We start from the raw sequence: 17619 nt of genomic DNA, 5'->3' as shown, positions 1-17619 counted from the left end.
GAATTAGAGACCCACAAAACCATACGATACCATATGAGGCAAATTTTCTCAAGCACATCAGAAGTAAATTAAGTATATTCAAAGCTTTATCTCAAGAATTTTAACATCTACAATGGTTTCACACTAATGTCATGCATCTTAGCAAAGCACAAGCATTTAATACCCATCTCCTACAGTTATTGCAAGGCAATTAAACAACATTTTAGGCAGAAAAGCACAACAATTCCTAATTTATAGCCCACGAGTTTGCCAACATGTCAGAGAGTGTGGAAATCCCTGTTAAACACTTTCACTAAAAGCAGTTCATTAAATCCTCTCTAGTTTGCATTTAAATCAATCTGCCTGGCCATTAGAGACTGGCGCCGGAACAGAAAGTGCGCCTCTGCCGTTAATTAGACTGCCGCTAATCTAAATGGAAGCCCTGGCACCCAGGTAGCCGTGCCAAAGTGCTCACTTTAATTACAGTACAAAGCCAAAGAAAGAGAATGTATAGGACTTTATAAAGGCTAAGGATTGTTTTTATCCAGTAAGCTGGCATTGAAGCACTTTGCCCGATGGAGTCTGAGTTTTCTTGGCATGAGGAAAAACACACAAGGAACAATGAGGTAGATGCTCTGCTTTTATCCAAAAGTAATCGCCAAACATTACAGCAAAGAGGTGGTCTGGGGACTGGGTGTGCTGACCTACCAATCCTGAGGAGGAATGACACTTAGTCCCACCAAGGGGAGGGGGAGCAGTACGTTTTCGATATAGCTCATTCACAAATCACTTGTCTAAGATAGAAACTGTAGTATGCACATACAGTATACAGGGTTGTATGGTATCTGCCAGGTTTTTGTTGCTTCTTTCTTCTTTTTTTTTTTTGTGGGGGGTTGGGGGGATGGAAAATGTCCAGAATTTAAAGAAAGTGTGTGCTTTCTTGCATCTTCATCTACTTAAGTAAAACTGATAAGTGACACCTCTTTCCCCAAGTGCCTGGTGGTTACCGTAAAACCCTGTATATATGCACAGTACAGTCTCCACCGCAACAGTCTTGACATTCTGTTTAAACGTGAAGACTGAAACAACTGTCAGTCATTCCAGATTCATATGGCTTGAAGGTTGGTAGATCTGGGGGTGTGTCCACTACAGGGCTTGTGGAGGAATCTCCATCAGAGGCAGTGACGTGTGCAGGTATGTGTAAAGCTCTGTGTGCCCGGGTCTCCCCCAGCACAACACCATAACACAACATTACATCTCTTAATTAACACTCCCTCTGTGGAGCTGCCACCACAAGAAACCTGCCACTCTGTTACCCCGCAAACGCCAAATATTTACCCTGGGCCGGAGGAAGACATGTGCACACATACACATACACACACACACACACACACACACACACCTGACACTGCTGCCAAATGCTTGCCCAGCCTGCCCACTGTTTCCATGGCAACCATAATCAGCCTTTAGAGTGGGCAGAGAGAGCGAAAAACAGGGAGTTGTTTTGCTGGTAGCAATGCACTGATGTTTTGTAAAGACAATGTATAAGCAAAAAGGGAAAAACCCATTCAACCGATAGATTAACTGTCTTTGTGGGGAAAAAAGACTACAACATCAGAGAGATAGATAGCAGAAGAGAGGAGAAAAGAGAGGCAAGCAAACCAACATCTGAAACCTGAATTACACATCGCTATCTTGTAATCTTGTTTTTGTTTGGGAGTATCCATGGCATTCACAAGATATTCTCTCACATGAGCTGCATGGTAATTCTTGCTTCATCACTAAAAGCCCTTTGTCGTTCCGAGCAGGCCACGCTCCAACCCTTTCACTCGATTTAGCACTCATGGTACTAATCAAGCTATCAGATGTACAATGAATCTTCCACATCACAGATGGCAGGCATTCATTGCTTCACTGGCACACTCCATCTTTTCCATTACTTTTCCTCCAGCCATTCTGAGACCATTTCCTTTCCTTTCCCTTCACCCACACCATCTTCCTTATTCCTGCAGCTTGACATACAGCCCCTTAGAGTTCAAAGATTGTGGTCTCTTCTTTTAGTCAGCTTATGGATTGTTGTATTTTGCATTAAGCAACCAAACTACTCCCATGAGTTCACATGAAATGGGGAAGAAAGAACGAATCAATGCAATTTTTTTTTTTAAAACAGCGGAGTCAAGTACAGTTCAGCTCAGAAATGTTTCACCTCTGTCTCAACTTCAGAGAAGCGAATGTGGCCCAGGGCTTTCGAAAGCCAGTCTGGCAGCTGTTCAAAACACGCTCGATCCAGAGAGCAGCTTCAGTCCTGGAGAGAGCTGCTCTCTGAGCTGAACCTGCACACGAACGTGTTGCTTCCTGAGCCTGCAGGTCAAATATATATATAGATACACACACAAAACACACACACACACCCACACACACACATGCATGTGCATGTGAGCACAGCAGCACTGGTGGCAGGTGCGAGGCAGAGCATTCTCACTGTTTCTCTATCACATCAAATTTGATGTGAAAACCATGTCCAATTTCCTCCATTGGAAATGGCTGATGCAAAGCGCACAGCTCTGCATGCTGCATGTGTCCTCCTTCTACACAGAGAAGCATTGTTTACTGGCTCCACAGAGCAGGTGGGGGAGGGAGTAGGGCTCAAGAGCAAAACAGTGAGCAAAGGAGACAGAAGGTTACTGTTCATGCCCTAACTCTGAGACTCATTACAGATAGAGTGTATGAATACAGCAAGCAAAAAAAAAAAAAGAAGAAAAAGAAAAAAGAAAAGGCTTGCTGGGCAAGGTCAGCCTACACTGACTCATATCCTTGCAGCACTCACAGAATAATGGAAGCAAGCAATATATGGCTTTTTTTCTTTCATCATACAGTTATGAAGTAGAAGAGATTTTTCCCTTGTAGTACCAGAGACTAAGAGAGAACTGTTTCTGAGACCATTCTCTGCATTTTGATGCTTACGCAGGCTTTGTGATTGGGACATAACCTTCTCAGTCTCAGATGTAATCTCATCTTAAGGGATTCAAGATGAATGCTTGAGACTGAGCATCAATTTCTGCTGTTTTTCTTTCCATCATCCATTATACTGTACATTTGATGGTACATGTTATTTTAGCCATCCCACTATTTCAATTTCCTAACAGACCACTTCCACATTAATTCATATTTGTATGACATCTTGTAATTTAATTGCTTAGAAGAAACCCTTCCTTTTTTTTTTTTTTTAGACTTGATTATATTTCAATCTAAATGCAATCCTGTCTCTTTGACAGCACAAACTCAGTCGTCAAATAGGCAAGACATTTGTATCACCATGTGTCCACTGTATGAGGCATTTTACAGTAGAACAGTTTCTATGGTAACAAGAAAATGAGAGAAAAGGCAATGTGCTGAAATCCAAGTGCTGGAGAGTGACAAGCTCTCAGGGAGGAAGACAGACAGACAGACAGAGAGAGAGAGGAGAGAGAGGAGAGAGAGAGGAAGGGAGGGAAGAGAGAGAGAGAGAGAGAGGTGGGGGGTGAGATTGAGAGAGAGAGACAGAGATGGGGAAAGAGAGACAAGGACGGATATATATTTAAAAAAAAAAAAAAAAAAAAAAAAAAAAAAAAAGAACAGTGGAAGTTAAAGAAAGGACACAGTCTATGGAAGCGCTGTTAGGCTGTAACCTGCTACTTGTCCTCAGTGAAGCGGGATGATGATCTCCACTGATCAATATCTAATGATCACCTTCATCAGCTCAATAAGGCATGACTCATGCCTGATGTTTCCGATGCCCTTCTGATTAATTAAGCAAAGCAACATGTGATGCAGATGCTGTTAGTCCAAAACTAAAGCAGCTATTTTTTTCCTCTAAAAAGCACCCTAAGCACCATTAAAAAAAAGATATGTCATCATATGCAGTACAAGTGCCGTGATTAAACATGTTTTTTTTTAGCTATCCATTACAATAGGACCGATTAATGCCCAAATAAACAGTTAAGTGACCCATAGGAAAATGCACACTATAAACAAACACTTTGTGACTGCATAGACATGACCACAACAGCATACTTTTTAAGTTCAATAAGAAATATCCTTGCCTATTCTAGCAGGTAATCTGAAGCACGCACACACACACACACACACACACACACACACACACACACACAGACTGATGCAGAACTGACAATCCCAAAGAAGATAAATGAGTAGCCCTGCTCTCTAAGGGGAGGGGGGCAGGGTGGTTTAAATGTAGTAAACAACATTTCAAAAAAAAAAAAAAAAAAAAAAAAAAACAGCGCATTTCAGAAAAACTTTTTACAAAAATAGGTTGTCTCATCCTTCGTAGAAACCATGAAATGATGATCAAACTGTCTGAGCACATCTGAGAGCAATGCAAACAAGTAGCATTTTTAATCACTGTCTAATTCTAATTAATGTTATGTGCAAAGTGTTAGATTTGACACTTGCTGTATGGCTTCTGTCAAAATCTTCAGCTTGCTTTGTCTTTCGGCTGAAAAACAGAATATATATCAATTGGCTGATCACAGTTTTTTATTATGAAAAAAGTGTCATTCTGGGCAATAATTTGTTGCAGTGTGCTCTGACGTTAAAATGCAGAGAGGAAGGTTGGCACATCGCTGCTGCCTGTGTTTGAAACACTCATGTAAGTGAGAAGTGACTCAAACCTTTTCATCCTGCCCATTAAATAATTGGCCACTCAGAGTAGCATTAATGTCTCTTATCATAACTGCTTATACTGACTCTCAGAAATGCCAATCCAATAAGCTCAACCTTCACCACATTCAGCGATGGTATAATTCAGTCGAAAGTGAATCTTCACTAAATCGGCTAGTGAGCTCCACAGACCCAGACCTTTTCTTATGCATTTTCCCCTCTAGCGCCCCCTTGGGTTTATGAAACGCTGCTTTAAATAATGTCACACTGTGTGGGGGCTATGTAGAGTCTCATCACAGAGCAGTGTGTGTGCGCAAGTGAGTAGCTCACGCCTGCCTCTTTCCTGATCTGCTTCCACAGGGCTCCTGTGAGCTTTCTCCAGGGTACGGCACACAGAGCACAGCTGCCAATTGCTCTGTATTCTCCCAGCTGCTCATTGCAGAGGAGCCACCCTCATCCTTTACATGGCCTTTCACTGGGCCTGTCACCACTCAGCTATGCAGCTCGCGAACAAAGATAAGGGCTCGTTTCAGACTCTTCACTGCCACCCGTGATATATCAGTTCAGTGTGGGAGAATGCCTGAGTGAGCGAGCAATCAAAAGCCTGAGAGTCTCATCGGTTTTCATCTTCTTGCTTGGAAAAGTTGCTAAGATGGAGAATATGAATATATATATATATATATATATATATATATATATATATATATATATATATATATATATATATATATATATATATATATAAAGGCTGTAATAGTACAGGCATTATAGAGCCTATTTTTGAAAAGGAGCTAAACTCATTAATGAAATCATGTGGTGAAATTTTATCTTTGTTTTCAGATTTGTTTAAAGCTTTGACACATGTAGCTTGCCCTGTTAAAAAAAAAAAAACAACACACACACACAAAAAAAAAAAAACACACCTTGGGAATGTTACTATACTACACTATACTAGACTATATCATTGTATTATATGTATTATATTATATTATCTTTTATTAGACACACATATTGTATACTGTTACTGGATTATTCAATTGTTCTGACAATATTTTTTATCAGCTTCAAAAATCTAAGAACCTCCACTATATCTGAAAAATCTGGTATCTCGTCGTCATTTTATTTTGTTCGTTTTTTGTCCCACGTTAAATTAAAGGTTCTTTATTACCTGTGTAGTTACACATAAATTATGCATAAACTATTATTTGGATACTCAACTTTCACAAAAAAGTACACACTAATTACACACAGACTGACAACTTATTTTAAGGTGTGACATCTACATAATAATTACAGTTTAAAACAAGCTGACAGTTAAAAATTGTCAGATAAACAAACTGCTTTCAAGCAGAACACAAGATAACAAGAAAGCAAGCAAGCAAGAAAGATATAGCTATCTGTCTATCTCTCTCTCAATAACCACTCTTTACAACCATGCTAAATGGCAAAGCATCTCAGAACACACAACACGCCGAACAAATGTGGAAGGGCTACAACGGCAGAAGATCAGAATGGGTTTCACTCCTCTGGGCCAAGAACAGGAATCTGATGCTACAGTAGGCACAGGACAGATGAATATTGGAAAAACACTGCATGGTCTGCCAAATTTAGATTTCTGATGCAATATGCAGATAGCGGGGTCGGAATTAAACGTCAACAGCATGAATCCACTGACCCAGCCTGCCCTGTGTCAATATTTCAGGCTGGTGGTGGTAGAGTAAATGGTTTTAACATCTTACAGCCTCAGAAGTACTTCAGTTGCACAGCTGATGAAGAAATTTTTTTCCGAAAAGCCCCGTTCCTCTGAAAACTACATCTACTACCTATACTGAAGCACTCTGCAGTTACTTCCTGGATTTTTCTTCAGACCTACACACACATAATTATTCTTCTTATATATAATTTTACACATACGCACACATTTTATACACACCGATCAGCCACTAAATTAAAACCACTGACCTGAGATATATTGGGCAGCAATTGAATAATCAGGTCTCGAATTTGATGTGTTGGTAGCAGGAAAAATGGGCAAGCATAAGGATCTCAGTGACTTTGACAAGGGCCAAATTGTGGTGACTAGATGACTGGGTCAGAGCAAAACGGCAGGTCTTGTGGGGTGTTCCTGGTATGCAGTGGTTAGTACCTACCAAAGTCGAACGAAGGACAACCAGTGAAACGGCAACAGGGTCACTGATGCGTGTGGGGAGTGAAGGCTAGCCTGCCTGGTCTAATCTCACAGAAGAGCTATTGTAGCACAAATTGCTGAACAAGTTAAAGCTGGCTATGATAGAAAGGTGTCAGAACGTACAGTGCATTGCAGCTTGCTGCGTATGGGGCTGCACAGCCACAGTCTGGTCAGAGTGCCCATACTGACCCCTGTCCATTGCCGAAAGCGCCTACAATGGGAACGTGAGCTTCAGAACTGGACCATGGAGCAATGGAAAAAGGTGGCCTGGTCTGATGAATCACATTTTCTTATACATCATGTGGATGGCTGGGTGCGTCGCTTACCTGGGGAAGAGATGGCATCAGGATGCACTATGGGAAGAAGGCAAGCTGGCGGAGGCAGTGTGATGCTCTGGGCAATGTTCTGCTGGGAAACCTTGGGTCCTGGTATTCATGTGGATGTTACTTTGACACGTACCACCTACCTAAACATTGCTGCAGACAAGTACATCCCTTCATGGCAATGGTATTCCCTAATGGCAGTGACCTCATGCAGCAGGATAATGTGTCCTGACACACTGCAAAATTGTTCAGGAATGGTTTGAGGAACATGACAAAGAGTTCAAGGTGTTGACTTGGTCTCCAATTTCCCGAGATCTCAATCCAATCGAGCATCCGTGGGATGTGCTGGACAAACAAGTCTCATCCATGGAGACTGCACCTCGCAACATACAGGACTTAAAGGATCTGCTGCTTAAGTCTTGGTGCCAGGTGCCAGATACCACAGCACACCTTCAGAGGTCTTGTGGAGTCCATGCCTCGATGGGTCAGAGCTGTATATATGTATATATAATGTGTGTGTGTGTGTGTGTGTGTATATATATATATATATATATATATATATATATATATATATATATATATATATATATATATATATAAAATACACACACAAAATATTTTATTATATATTATATTTTATAACATTGGTTCTAAAAGCTTAAACACATTAGAAAATTAGGGTTCTAACAGTTTAAACAGTAAGGGCACAAGCTATAGGAAAAGGATCTTTTTTCATCTGGTTGCAGACAGAACAACAGAGAAAGTTGAAGAAGTAATATTTTGTTGAGGACCAGCATGTCTGTAAAGAAAGCGATTTTCTCGGAGCGAGTTTAAAGAGCCCTGTTTGTCAGGCTCTTGATCATGAGAGCATCTAAAGCCAAACTGATCTCTTTACCAGTCTACCACTTCTGTCTTCTGCTATCTTTGGAGCTTCACCCTGATGAAAGCATCCATACCCTCAGCTACTCACCACACAAACCCAGCCTGATGACCTGCATACATTAGCGTGCGTGCGCAAATGCACAATTGCGCACACACACACACACACACACACACACACACAAAATCTCCCTCACGCAGCTACATCCATACAAACATTCATCTTTCTCTGACTCTCATTTAGCCAGACTAGGACTGGGAATTGATTGTTAATTCTGAGGTCAACGATTCTATAAAGTAACTCCTAAACAGACTGGAAGCCAATTTCTAAATAAAAAAAGCTTAAAATATCCATTAGGAAAACAATCAGTAATCATTAAGGTGAAATCTAATAAGAAAAAGAGACAGTCATGTAGAAAAGCCTCTACTGATGGTGCAGAGCTCCTTCCACGGTTGCCCTGTAGAGAACAGCAGCAGGTGGCAGTGAGGCATCTGTTTCATAGCCTTCTACACAATCATGATAGAAAAATCAGGTTGCTGCTTAGCTTTAAGAATAGTAAGCTTTGTTGCAACAACCTGTGTTAACAAGCCACCATATAAGTCCATAATAGTTAAATTCTTATTTGTTATTATAAAGGTGTTGAATAATTTTCAATAACAGCATGGCTCTGATGGCAGTGACAGCTGCATGGCAAAACAGAGGTGTGTATATATATACCCTCACTGTCCACTTTAATAGGAACACCTGTACACCTGCACAGTTAACATATATATATATAGCCAAAGTTTGTGGACACCTGACAATCACACCCTTTTTTGAACATCCTATTCTAGATTTAGTCCACCTTTGCTGTTATAATAACCTCCACTCTTCTGGGAAGGCTTTCCACTAGATTTTGGAGCATGGCTGTGGGAATTTGTGTTCATTCAAAGGGATTAGTGAGATCAGGCACTGATGTCAGGCGAGGAGGCCTCGCGTGCAGTCAGCATTCCAGTTCATCCCAAAGGTGTTCAGTATGGTTGAGGTCAAAGCTCTGTGCAGGTCACTCAACTTCTTCCACACCAACTTTGGCAAACCATGTCTTCATGAACCTCACTTTGTGCACAGGGGCATTGTCATGCTTGTGAATGTTTGGGCCTCTTAGTGCCAGTGAAGGGAACATCTTAAACCTACAGAATACAAAGACATTCTATACAATGTGTACTTTCAGCTTAATGGCAACAGTTTGGTACATATGAGTGTGATGGTCAGGTGTCCACTAACTTTTGGCTATACAGTGTATATGGCCTATATGTAACTCTTCACATAATCTAAGGCTAATAATAAATGTTATTTAACCAAGAAAATGGATAATTCTTAATATGGTGAAGCCTTCTGTAAGGACACATTTATTTAACATGTAAGGAGGATGCCCCATTGTGTTTAATCTCCTTACATACAGTATAAAATGGAAAGATCCTTGGGTTCTGTGTATCTCAGCTCCCGAAGATGAGAACTTTAGGTTCTATATCCTCATGTTGAAACAATGATTGTAATAATAACATTAAAATCCTCAAGATAAAGAGGATTAATGAAGAAATTAATGAGGGAGTCTATAAAGATAGATGTTAGCAATCTAAAATGTCAGCAATTATAAAGCATTATAAAACTGTAAAAAGCACAACTCACCAGCAGTCAAGCACAATATAAAAATATTTCCTTTTCTCTCTGTGCAGTAGTTTCCTATGGGTTACCTGAGTGCGTAGAATTTCCCCTTTGGTCAGCTGCATGTCGCCTGTCAGCTCTTTGACAGCGATGCCCAGTGGCTCCAAGCGCTTACTGAAGTAATTAGTCATCTCAGCAGCTAAAGCCTTCATTGGAGCTACATATACTATCTATAGATAGAGGCAAGAGGGAAAAAGAAAGACACCATGATAAATGAGTGAACATCATGGAATCATTTGTTCCTTGGCAACGGGCACAATACAACATTTAGTGCAATATGAAGTAGAGCAAGAAGCCGGGGAAAGTTTAATGGTGATGTATAAAGATGACCCATCATCATCATCCTCATCATGGAAAAGTGTGCAGGAAAAAGTGTGTGTGAAAAAAATTTCAGAGAAACATTACACCTGGTTTAAGGTCTCAACTAGGGGTGCTATGGTTTGAAATTTTCAAAGTAGGATAATCATGGTTTTATGGTATCACAATATTCATCAACCAATTTTCCAGCTGTGAAAATTAAAGGAAATATTTATTAGGAATTCTTTGTGGAAAAGTCTCTTTGCACATCCTTGTATACAGTATATAACAAAAACGAAAAGGAAACAAAAATATCAAATGCCTAATTGTTCTCCTCTACCCAAGATAAGATTACCAGACATATGTCTGTCAAGTAATGTTACCAGATGACCTGATTAATTCGCACAGCATAAACAAGCTCTGTATAAATCACAGACATGGGCGTGTCTTCACCATGTACACATGGTTGTCACACTAAAAATTCCAATGCGTATTACATACACATGTATTTTAATACAATATTTGATGTTTATTATAAGTGCTTGTTATAATACTTGGGCAAAATTGTTATAATGCTTGATCATTAGTAGGTTACATGACCATAACATACACTACATGGCCAAAATGATGTGCACACCTGACCATCACACCCACATGTGCTTGTTGGTTTTGCCCATTCCAAATCCATGGACATTAATATGGAGTGGGTTCCCCTTTTGCTGTTATAATAACCTCCACTCTTCTAGGGAGGCTTGCCACTAGATTTTGGAGTGTGGCTGTGGGGATTTGCTCATTTAGCCACAAAAGCATTAGTGAGATCAGGCACTGATGTCAGGTAGGGAAGGCCTGGGGTGCAGTCGGCATTCCAGCTCATCCCAAAGATGTTCAGTGGGGTTGAGGTCAGGGCTCTCTGCAGGCCCCTCAAGTTATTCCACTCCAACACAAGGGCTGGAACAGGTCTTGGCCAAGCCCGTTAGTGCGAGTAAGGAGAAACCATAATACTACAAGAATGATGTTAGAGCTGTATGCAGGGATATAGGAACAGTAATATACCTTAAACTGGTCTTTGCGGATGACGCCTCCCGGCTGTAGGTGCTGGCGGATCTCGTGCAGAACCGTGAGCATGGCAATGTTGGTCTTACCTGCTCCAGTGGGAGCACACACCAGCATGTTTTCATTGGTGTTGTAGGCCGTCTCAAAAACAATGGACTGGATCCTGTTCAGCCGCTTCATACCTTTAAACACCAGCTGTCCAATCTAGACCAGGAAGGAAGTGAGAAAGGCAGACAGAAGGTTGTATACATAAAACACGTAGGTAAAGCAGACTATGAAAATAGCAGACAATAGATAGACATTAGGGGTGTGCAATAAAATATCGCTCATGATAATACCAGTATAATTTTAAAGATGATACAATTTAATCATGTTGGGATACTGACGTAAGCACGGCTTGACAGTGTGAGGTTTTTTTTTTACGGAATTTAGTAGTACACATTCATGACTTCATTTTCAGATTAAATATTATTGATTTGGTTAAAAATGTCTATACTAATTAAATTCGTTTCACACGTGAGACATGCTCAGGAAACTTTTCATTTCACAACAGGTGAAAAATCACTTGTGTCACAGCAGCTTCTGTAGCAACCAAGTTTGTTAAACAAAGAAATGTTGACCAAAGCTGATGCAATATTCATGACAAGATCTCAGAAGGTTTTGGTTTCTCTTTGCGTGCCCACAGCCTCTTATCAAAAGAGAACATGTGACAAGCAATTGTTGCCTCCAGTGTGAAAATCTCTTTACACAGTAGCATATTGCAAGAGGTTCTGTTAAAACTGCAGTCTGCTTTCAATTCTACTAATGTAACTAATAAAGTCCACCATCACCTCACATTTAAACGCAACGTGCGCAGCGAAAGCAGAACAGCCAGACTACACATCCAACTGCCAAAAACTTTCTGCCAAAAACTTTCTGCCCTTAAGGCAACAGGCTTTATAAAATTCTTGTGAAATTCTTGCCAGACAGCAGACTTTTGCATTTTTGATAATTGAGATGGTGATTGAGAATCTTAGATAATGAACACTTTTCCTACTGTAAAGACAGGCCAAGTTGGTGAGTGCTAGCAAAAGGAAAGAATTTACAAATTACTAATACAACATGGCAGAAAAACTGTTAAGAAATTAACATAGTAGTTAAGCAATTAGACCTCAAGCACATAACCAGAAGCAAACATGACTAAGAGCACGGAGAGTAGGCTGATTTCTGACACTGAGGACAAATCAGTTACAGATGGCTGCACTACATAATAAATATTCATTCATCGCATAAGGAAACCCATGTGGACATGAGGAGAACATGCGAAACTACACACAGACAATAACATAAGGTCATACTTAGGACCCTGGAGCTGTAAGTCAGCAAAACTTCGTGCTCTGCCACCATGCTGCCAAAGTAATAAACCCTCGATTTGTTATGAAATTATTTGAAGGCCATATTGCCCATTCCTAATAGACAGCATGGTTCAGCCATCAATCTGACAGTCAGTTAAAAACAGAAATTCTGTAAGGTCTGTTTAGGTTGAAACTTTTCCAAATCTTAAACTTATTTATTCCACCAGCTGGAGGGCAGCTACATGTGTGAGACAAATATGGTGAGAGGGAGAAAGCAACAGGCCAATTTCAGCATCAGCCAAAACGCAAGTACTATGCCACGAGTCCAAAGCTAATTAGACTTCTATCTGGATAGTATTGGCAGAGTCCAACGACTCTCCACTTCTATTCATCGCCAACGTCATCTCCAGTCATGAATTGCAAACGAATCTTCTAAACAAGAAAACAACCTAGACTCTCAGTCCAAGTCAAGTACAAGCCAAAAGCAACTCTGGTGTACACTGCAATATGTCCACGCCTTGTGTTGGACCAATTAAACTCCAGCTGGTGTTTCTCTGTGTGCTTCTCGGAAACATTCAGTGGTGTAGTAAATGGATGAGGTCAAAAAGTCATCAAGTCTGTGGAGGAGGGGTCTGCTCTGAGTGGTGTTAGGAACTGTCAATCAAACCTCCTACGCTGACCAGCCTCACCATGACAACGCACCAAAAATGACAGCCTTTAATCTCACGAGAGGTATGAAATTTAAAAAAAAAAAAAGCCTTTCAAGAAGGTACATTTAAGCTACTGCTGAGAGGAAATATTTCTCACCATGTTCTGCTCCTTAGAGTCTAACAGTAGGCTGAGACCAACAGTGACCCAGAGCAATAACATTTGTAATTAATAACTCATCATTCCACCAGTGAAGCCATCGGGACCTGTCTGCGCTGTCTCCTAGCAAAACTACAGAGAGAAACCTGCAAGACAGGTCTAACTTATTTTATGTGAAGAGATCATGGTAGGATAGAAGGACACTGAATTTCACAGTTTGTTAATTCCTCCATATATAAAGACCACAATGTAAACTACTAACATTCTATACCCAGCAGTTTCTCTCTCTTTCTGTCTTTTTCTGCCCTTCTCTTTCACACAGCTGGTCAGGAATGTCTACGGCTCAGGAGGCACCGCCATTTATTTAAGAATTCATTAAAAATATGTCATTGCTCTCCTCTTTCCCTCGTTTCAGTCCAATGCTCATAAAAAGGAAGAAATTCTCTCTCTCTCTCTCTCGCCTTTTGAAGCTGGCAGAAATAGACACTGAGAGGCAAAAAAAAAAGGTTATTAATGCATCAAAGAGCAACGTTATTAGTGTCCACTTATTCCAGGCAAGCTGAAAACACTTGTGAGGTGAGTAAATGAGGGAGTAGGGTGGACAAGCTGGGCCGCTGAGGTTGAGTTTGTGGGGAAGACCTAATGTGGTATGCTTCAACATTACTGAGAGAAACATTTTCATCTAGACAAGCCAGAGCAAATGGGTTTTGATGCTTGTTTAACTGTCAAGTAGTCATAATCACCTGCAGCAGCATGATAAGAATGAATGATTATAAAAAAAAGAACATTGTTCCTCATTTATCAAACTGAATACGAACAAATTTATTTGTAAATCGTTTATAAAAACTTTTGCAGATCCACTGAGTTTGTGTAAATTTACGTATAAGGAGACTCACTAATGTGAGCGGTAGGGTTCAAATCATGTAACTAGCTGAATTACTCAAATTTTCTATATCTACTACACTGTCAAATTGTATTTGTAATTGTATTTTATATTTCAATTACACACATAGAACATTTAATGATTATCATTTTGTTCCATAATAATGACCTGAAATAAAGTAATCCTAAACAAGTCAATATATTATGACAAATAAAACTAGCCAAACAATTATGACAAAATAAATGTTGCCTTATATAAAAGGAGGAAGAGTTAGTATGTGTCTGTCGTAGCTGCAATGGTTGAACTGCATTACTGGAAAATTTAGGAGATAGTCCTCAAAGCAGAACCAAAAGTCCAGGGGGTGGAGCTGGATCAGATCCAACTCCTCCTACAGGCCTAACCTTAACCATAACCCACACAACAACATGAAACAATACTTTAAACTCACTTATCCAGCTTGAAACAAACTCCACCCCTGGACTGTCTCCGCTGAGCTCCACTCAGGTAGGAGGAGCTGGACCAGGTCAGACTCCACCCCACTGACTTTTTTGTTCTGCAGGGAGGAGGGTTGTTTAGAATTTAGCACACGCCCCACTTAAGAAGCACTCTTTCACCATTTATTATTTTGCTCTTTTCAGCTTCCTGCGCTTGGACATTCATGGCTGATTCCTATTTAGCAACTTACACACGAGTACGAAGAAAACCAGCAAAACCAGCATTTTATAGACCTGGCGGGAATTTTTAGTTTGGTTTGGCCTACAAAAACGTTTACAACTTCAATAAAAGACTGATACATGAGGCCCAGTGTCAGCAGACTGGTAGCAGGTGTGTCTGGATTTCTAAAGCTTCTCTTTAGTGATCTTAGCAGCAGAGATTTTCATTGTTCATCTCAGTAAACAAGTGACAAGGGTGAATCCTTGTACTTCTCCTAGCAGCCTGGAGCTACCAGCCTCTATAGTCCCACCAATAATTTTTCTTAAGGGGAGGTGCTCAAAGTGCTGACTTATAAATATTCATCCCTGAATATGGTGCTCTCGTCCTCTCGCTTTCACTTCCTGCGCAGCATTGTGTCACCGTGCCGACCAAACAGCTGCACTCATTTTAACAGCCCACTTCGTTTTGATTTATCGACTTCGTCTGTTTGAAACAAAGCGTCGAGGTCCTCGCATTCCTTAAACATGCAAATGCATGCAAATGTATGCATGCCCCAAATGTTCACCTTGAGGTAATGCAAGCATGTTGTAAATACCGACTTGCCACTGGTGAAGAATTTCCATAGAGGAACTTCAGCGCTGTATTATGTCATGATCTCAAAAATTGTTTCAGTTTCTTCCTTCCCCTCCCTCTGTTTTCTGCCCTTCCAAAACACATCTGTATTATCATGCTAATATATGCACACGTTCCCTTAGACAAAACCGGTGCAGGAGTAATGATCTAGAACGTACAGATAATCCATTTCCTCACACATATACCATACCTGTTGTATAGTAAGACTGACAAATCTAACCCATGTGAAACTGGTCTGCAGAGACGCACATGCCTAAAGCAGCCTTTCACAGCTTGACCCACAGGAGGCTTGCACCAGCTGGTAGCATGAATGTAATCACAGTGCTCAACAGGCATTTGATCAGATGCCCTTGGGTGAGGATAGAGTGTGCCATTGTTCCTGATAACATTTGTTTGCCCTTAAAGAAAAGAATAACTAATATCACCACACCAGGAATTCAGTTAAGCAGCAAATGTAGCAACACGCAGAACTACAATGTGTGGCCAAAAGTATGTGGACACCTGACCGATCACACCCATATATGCTTGTTTAACATCCCATTCCAGATCTCGTCCTCTTCTGAAGTGAAGTGACTTGTGGCCAAGTATGGTGACCCATACTCGGAATTTGTGCTCTGCATTTAACCCATCCAAGTGCACACACACAGTAGTGAACACACACACACACACCGCGAACACACAGCCTTTTTTGCTGCTGCGCCCATCCAACTCTCTATCCATTAGGCCACGACTGCCCCCACAGTTTTGCTGTTATAATAACCTCCACTCTTCTGGGAAAGCTTTCCACAAGATTTTGAAGTGTGGCTGTGGGGATTTGCACATTTAGCCACAAGATCATTAGTGAGATCAGGCACCTCCGCACTGGGTGAGGAGGCCTGGGGTGCAGTCAGCATTCCAAATCATCCTAAAGGTGGTCAGTGGGGTTGAGGTCAGGGCTCTGCGCAGGCCACTCCAAGTTCTTTCTTTGTAGTCTTTCTGGACCTTGCTTTGTGCACAGGAGCACTGTCATGCTAGAACAGGTTTGGGTCCCTTAATTCCAGTGAAGGCAAATTGTAATGCTACAGCATACAGTACAAAGACATTCTATACAATTGTGGGTGTGATGGTCAGATGTCCACTAACTTTTGGCCATATAGTGTATATTTAGGTGACATCAAAACAAATCTACATTACAAATGGAGTTAGTGCAGCCACCAATAATTACAAAAAAAATAGATTATACATTGACAATCCATTGATAAAGCCAATAAATCCAAAATTAGAAATTATACATTTAAATAGCAACTCCAGCAGCCTTTTTCCCTGTTGTCACGTTCCTGTGTTCAGACACCATCTGCATCAGCAGCCACTGCACATCTTGACATAATCACCGGGGTCAGGGGTCAACCATAAAAAGATGCTCCATATTTGCTGGTAAATGTGTTTAAATTCACAAGGGCTGATTAGGACTATATAAAGCTTATTTTGCATGTCCCCTTAATGGCCTTAAAGTTTTTGGCTGTTCTATATACCAGCTTGTGCTGTCTATCTCGCAGTATCATTTTCACTCAATGTGTTTAAACATGAGGCGATGGAACACTGTACTAGATGAACTCTGAAAAGATAACAGCTTCAAAAGTAGCTCCGTTTAAACCTGACACACAAAAAGTGGCTTCATACGCTAAGTTTATAACTAAAACTAAAACCAAAAAAGCATAAAAAAAATGTAATTTGATCAAGTGGTAGCACATTTTTATGATAATCTAACAGTCCAATACTGACAATTTGCATGATATATTTTCTCTTTCATAGACAGAAAGCACCTAGCATGAATGATATGAAAAATCACCAACGAATGAATAACGTCACAATCAGTCTCAATTAAAAAGACTGACCTGGACAATTAATAAAGAATCGGGCTTCATTTCTAGAAGAATTTAGCTTTGTTATTTGGCACTTGATTTTGCATGATGTTAAATATGTTTGAAGAAGTTTTACTTGACACTCAATTCCAAAGCACAAAAAAAAAAAAAAAAAAAAAAAAAAAAAAAAAAACATTTTATGGAGTTCAGAAACCAAGGCCGAATGTCAGCAGTTTTGCAACAAGTTATGTATAAAGAAAAATGCATCAGTTTCCTTGTAGATATTTTAGTACCACAGTAGATTTAAAAAATTTTGATTTAAACCTCTCATCACTATCTGGCCTCTAAAACTACATTTACAAGGACTGATCTGCAGTGATCTCT

At 40.3% G+C, this 17619-nt stretch overlaps 1 protein-coding gene across 1 annotated transcript in view; it reads right to left on the bottom strand.

Annotated features, from left to right (window-relative positions):
• ascc3 (activating signal cointegrator 1 complex subunit 3) overlaps window positions 1-17619 on the bottom strand; it is a 148885-nt gene that overhangs the window by 82883 nt on the left and 48383 nt on the right. The window contains exons 9-10 of the mRNA XM_026926265.3: window positions 11084-11287; window positions 9763-9903 (exon numbers count right to left, since the gene is read on the bottom strand). Of these exons, the coding sequence (XP_026782066.3) occupies window positions 9763-9903; window positions 11084-11287 (345 nt within the window). The remainder of the gene's footprint in view (window positions 1-9762; window positions 9904-11083; window positions 11288-17619) is intronic.

This window comes from Pangasianodon hypophthalmus, chromosome 1 (assembly GCF_027358585.1).
Source record: "Pangasianodon hypophthalmus isolate fPanHyp1 chromosome 1, fPanHyp1.pri, whole genome shotgun sequence".
Lineage (NCBI taxonomy): Eukaryota > Metazoa > Chordata > Actinopteri > Siluriformes > Pangasiidae > Pangasianodon > Pangasianodon hypophthalmus.
Note: the sequence above shows the minus strand (reverse complement) of the source record. Positions and strands in the feature narration are given on the sequence as shown.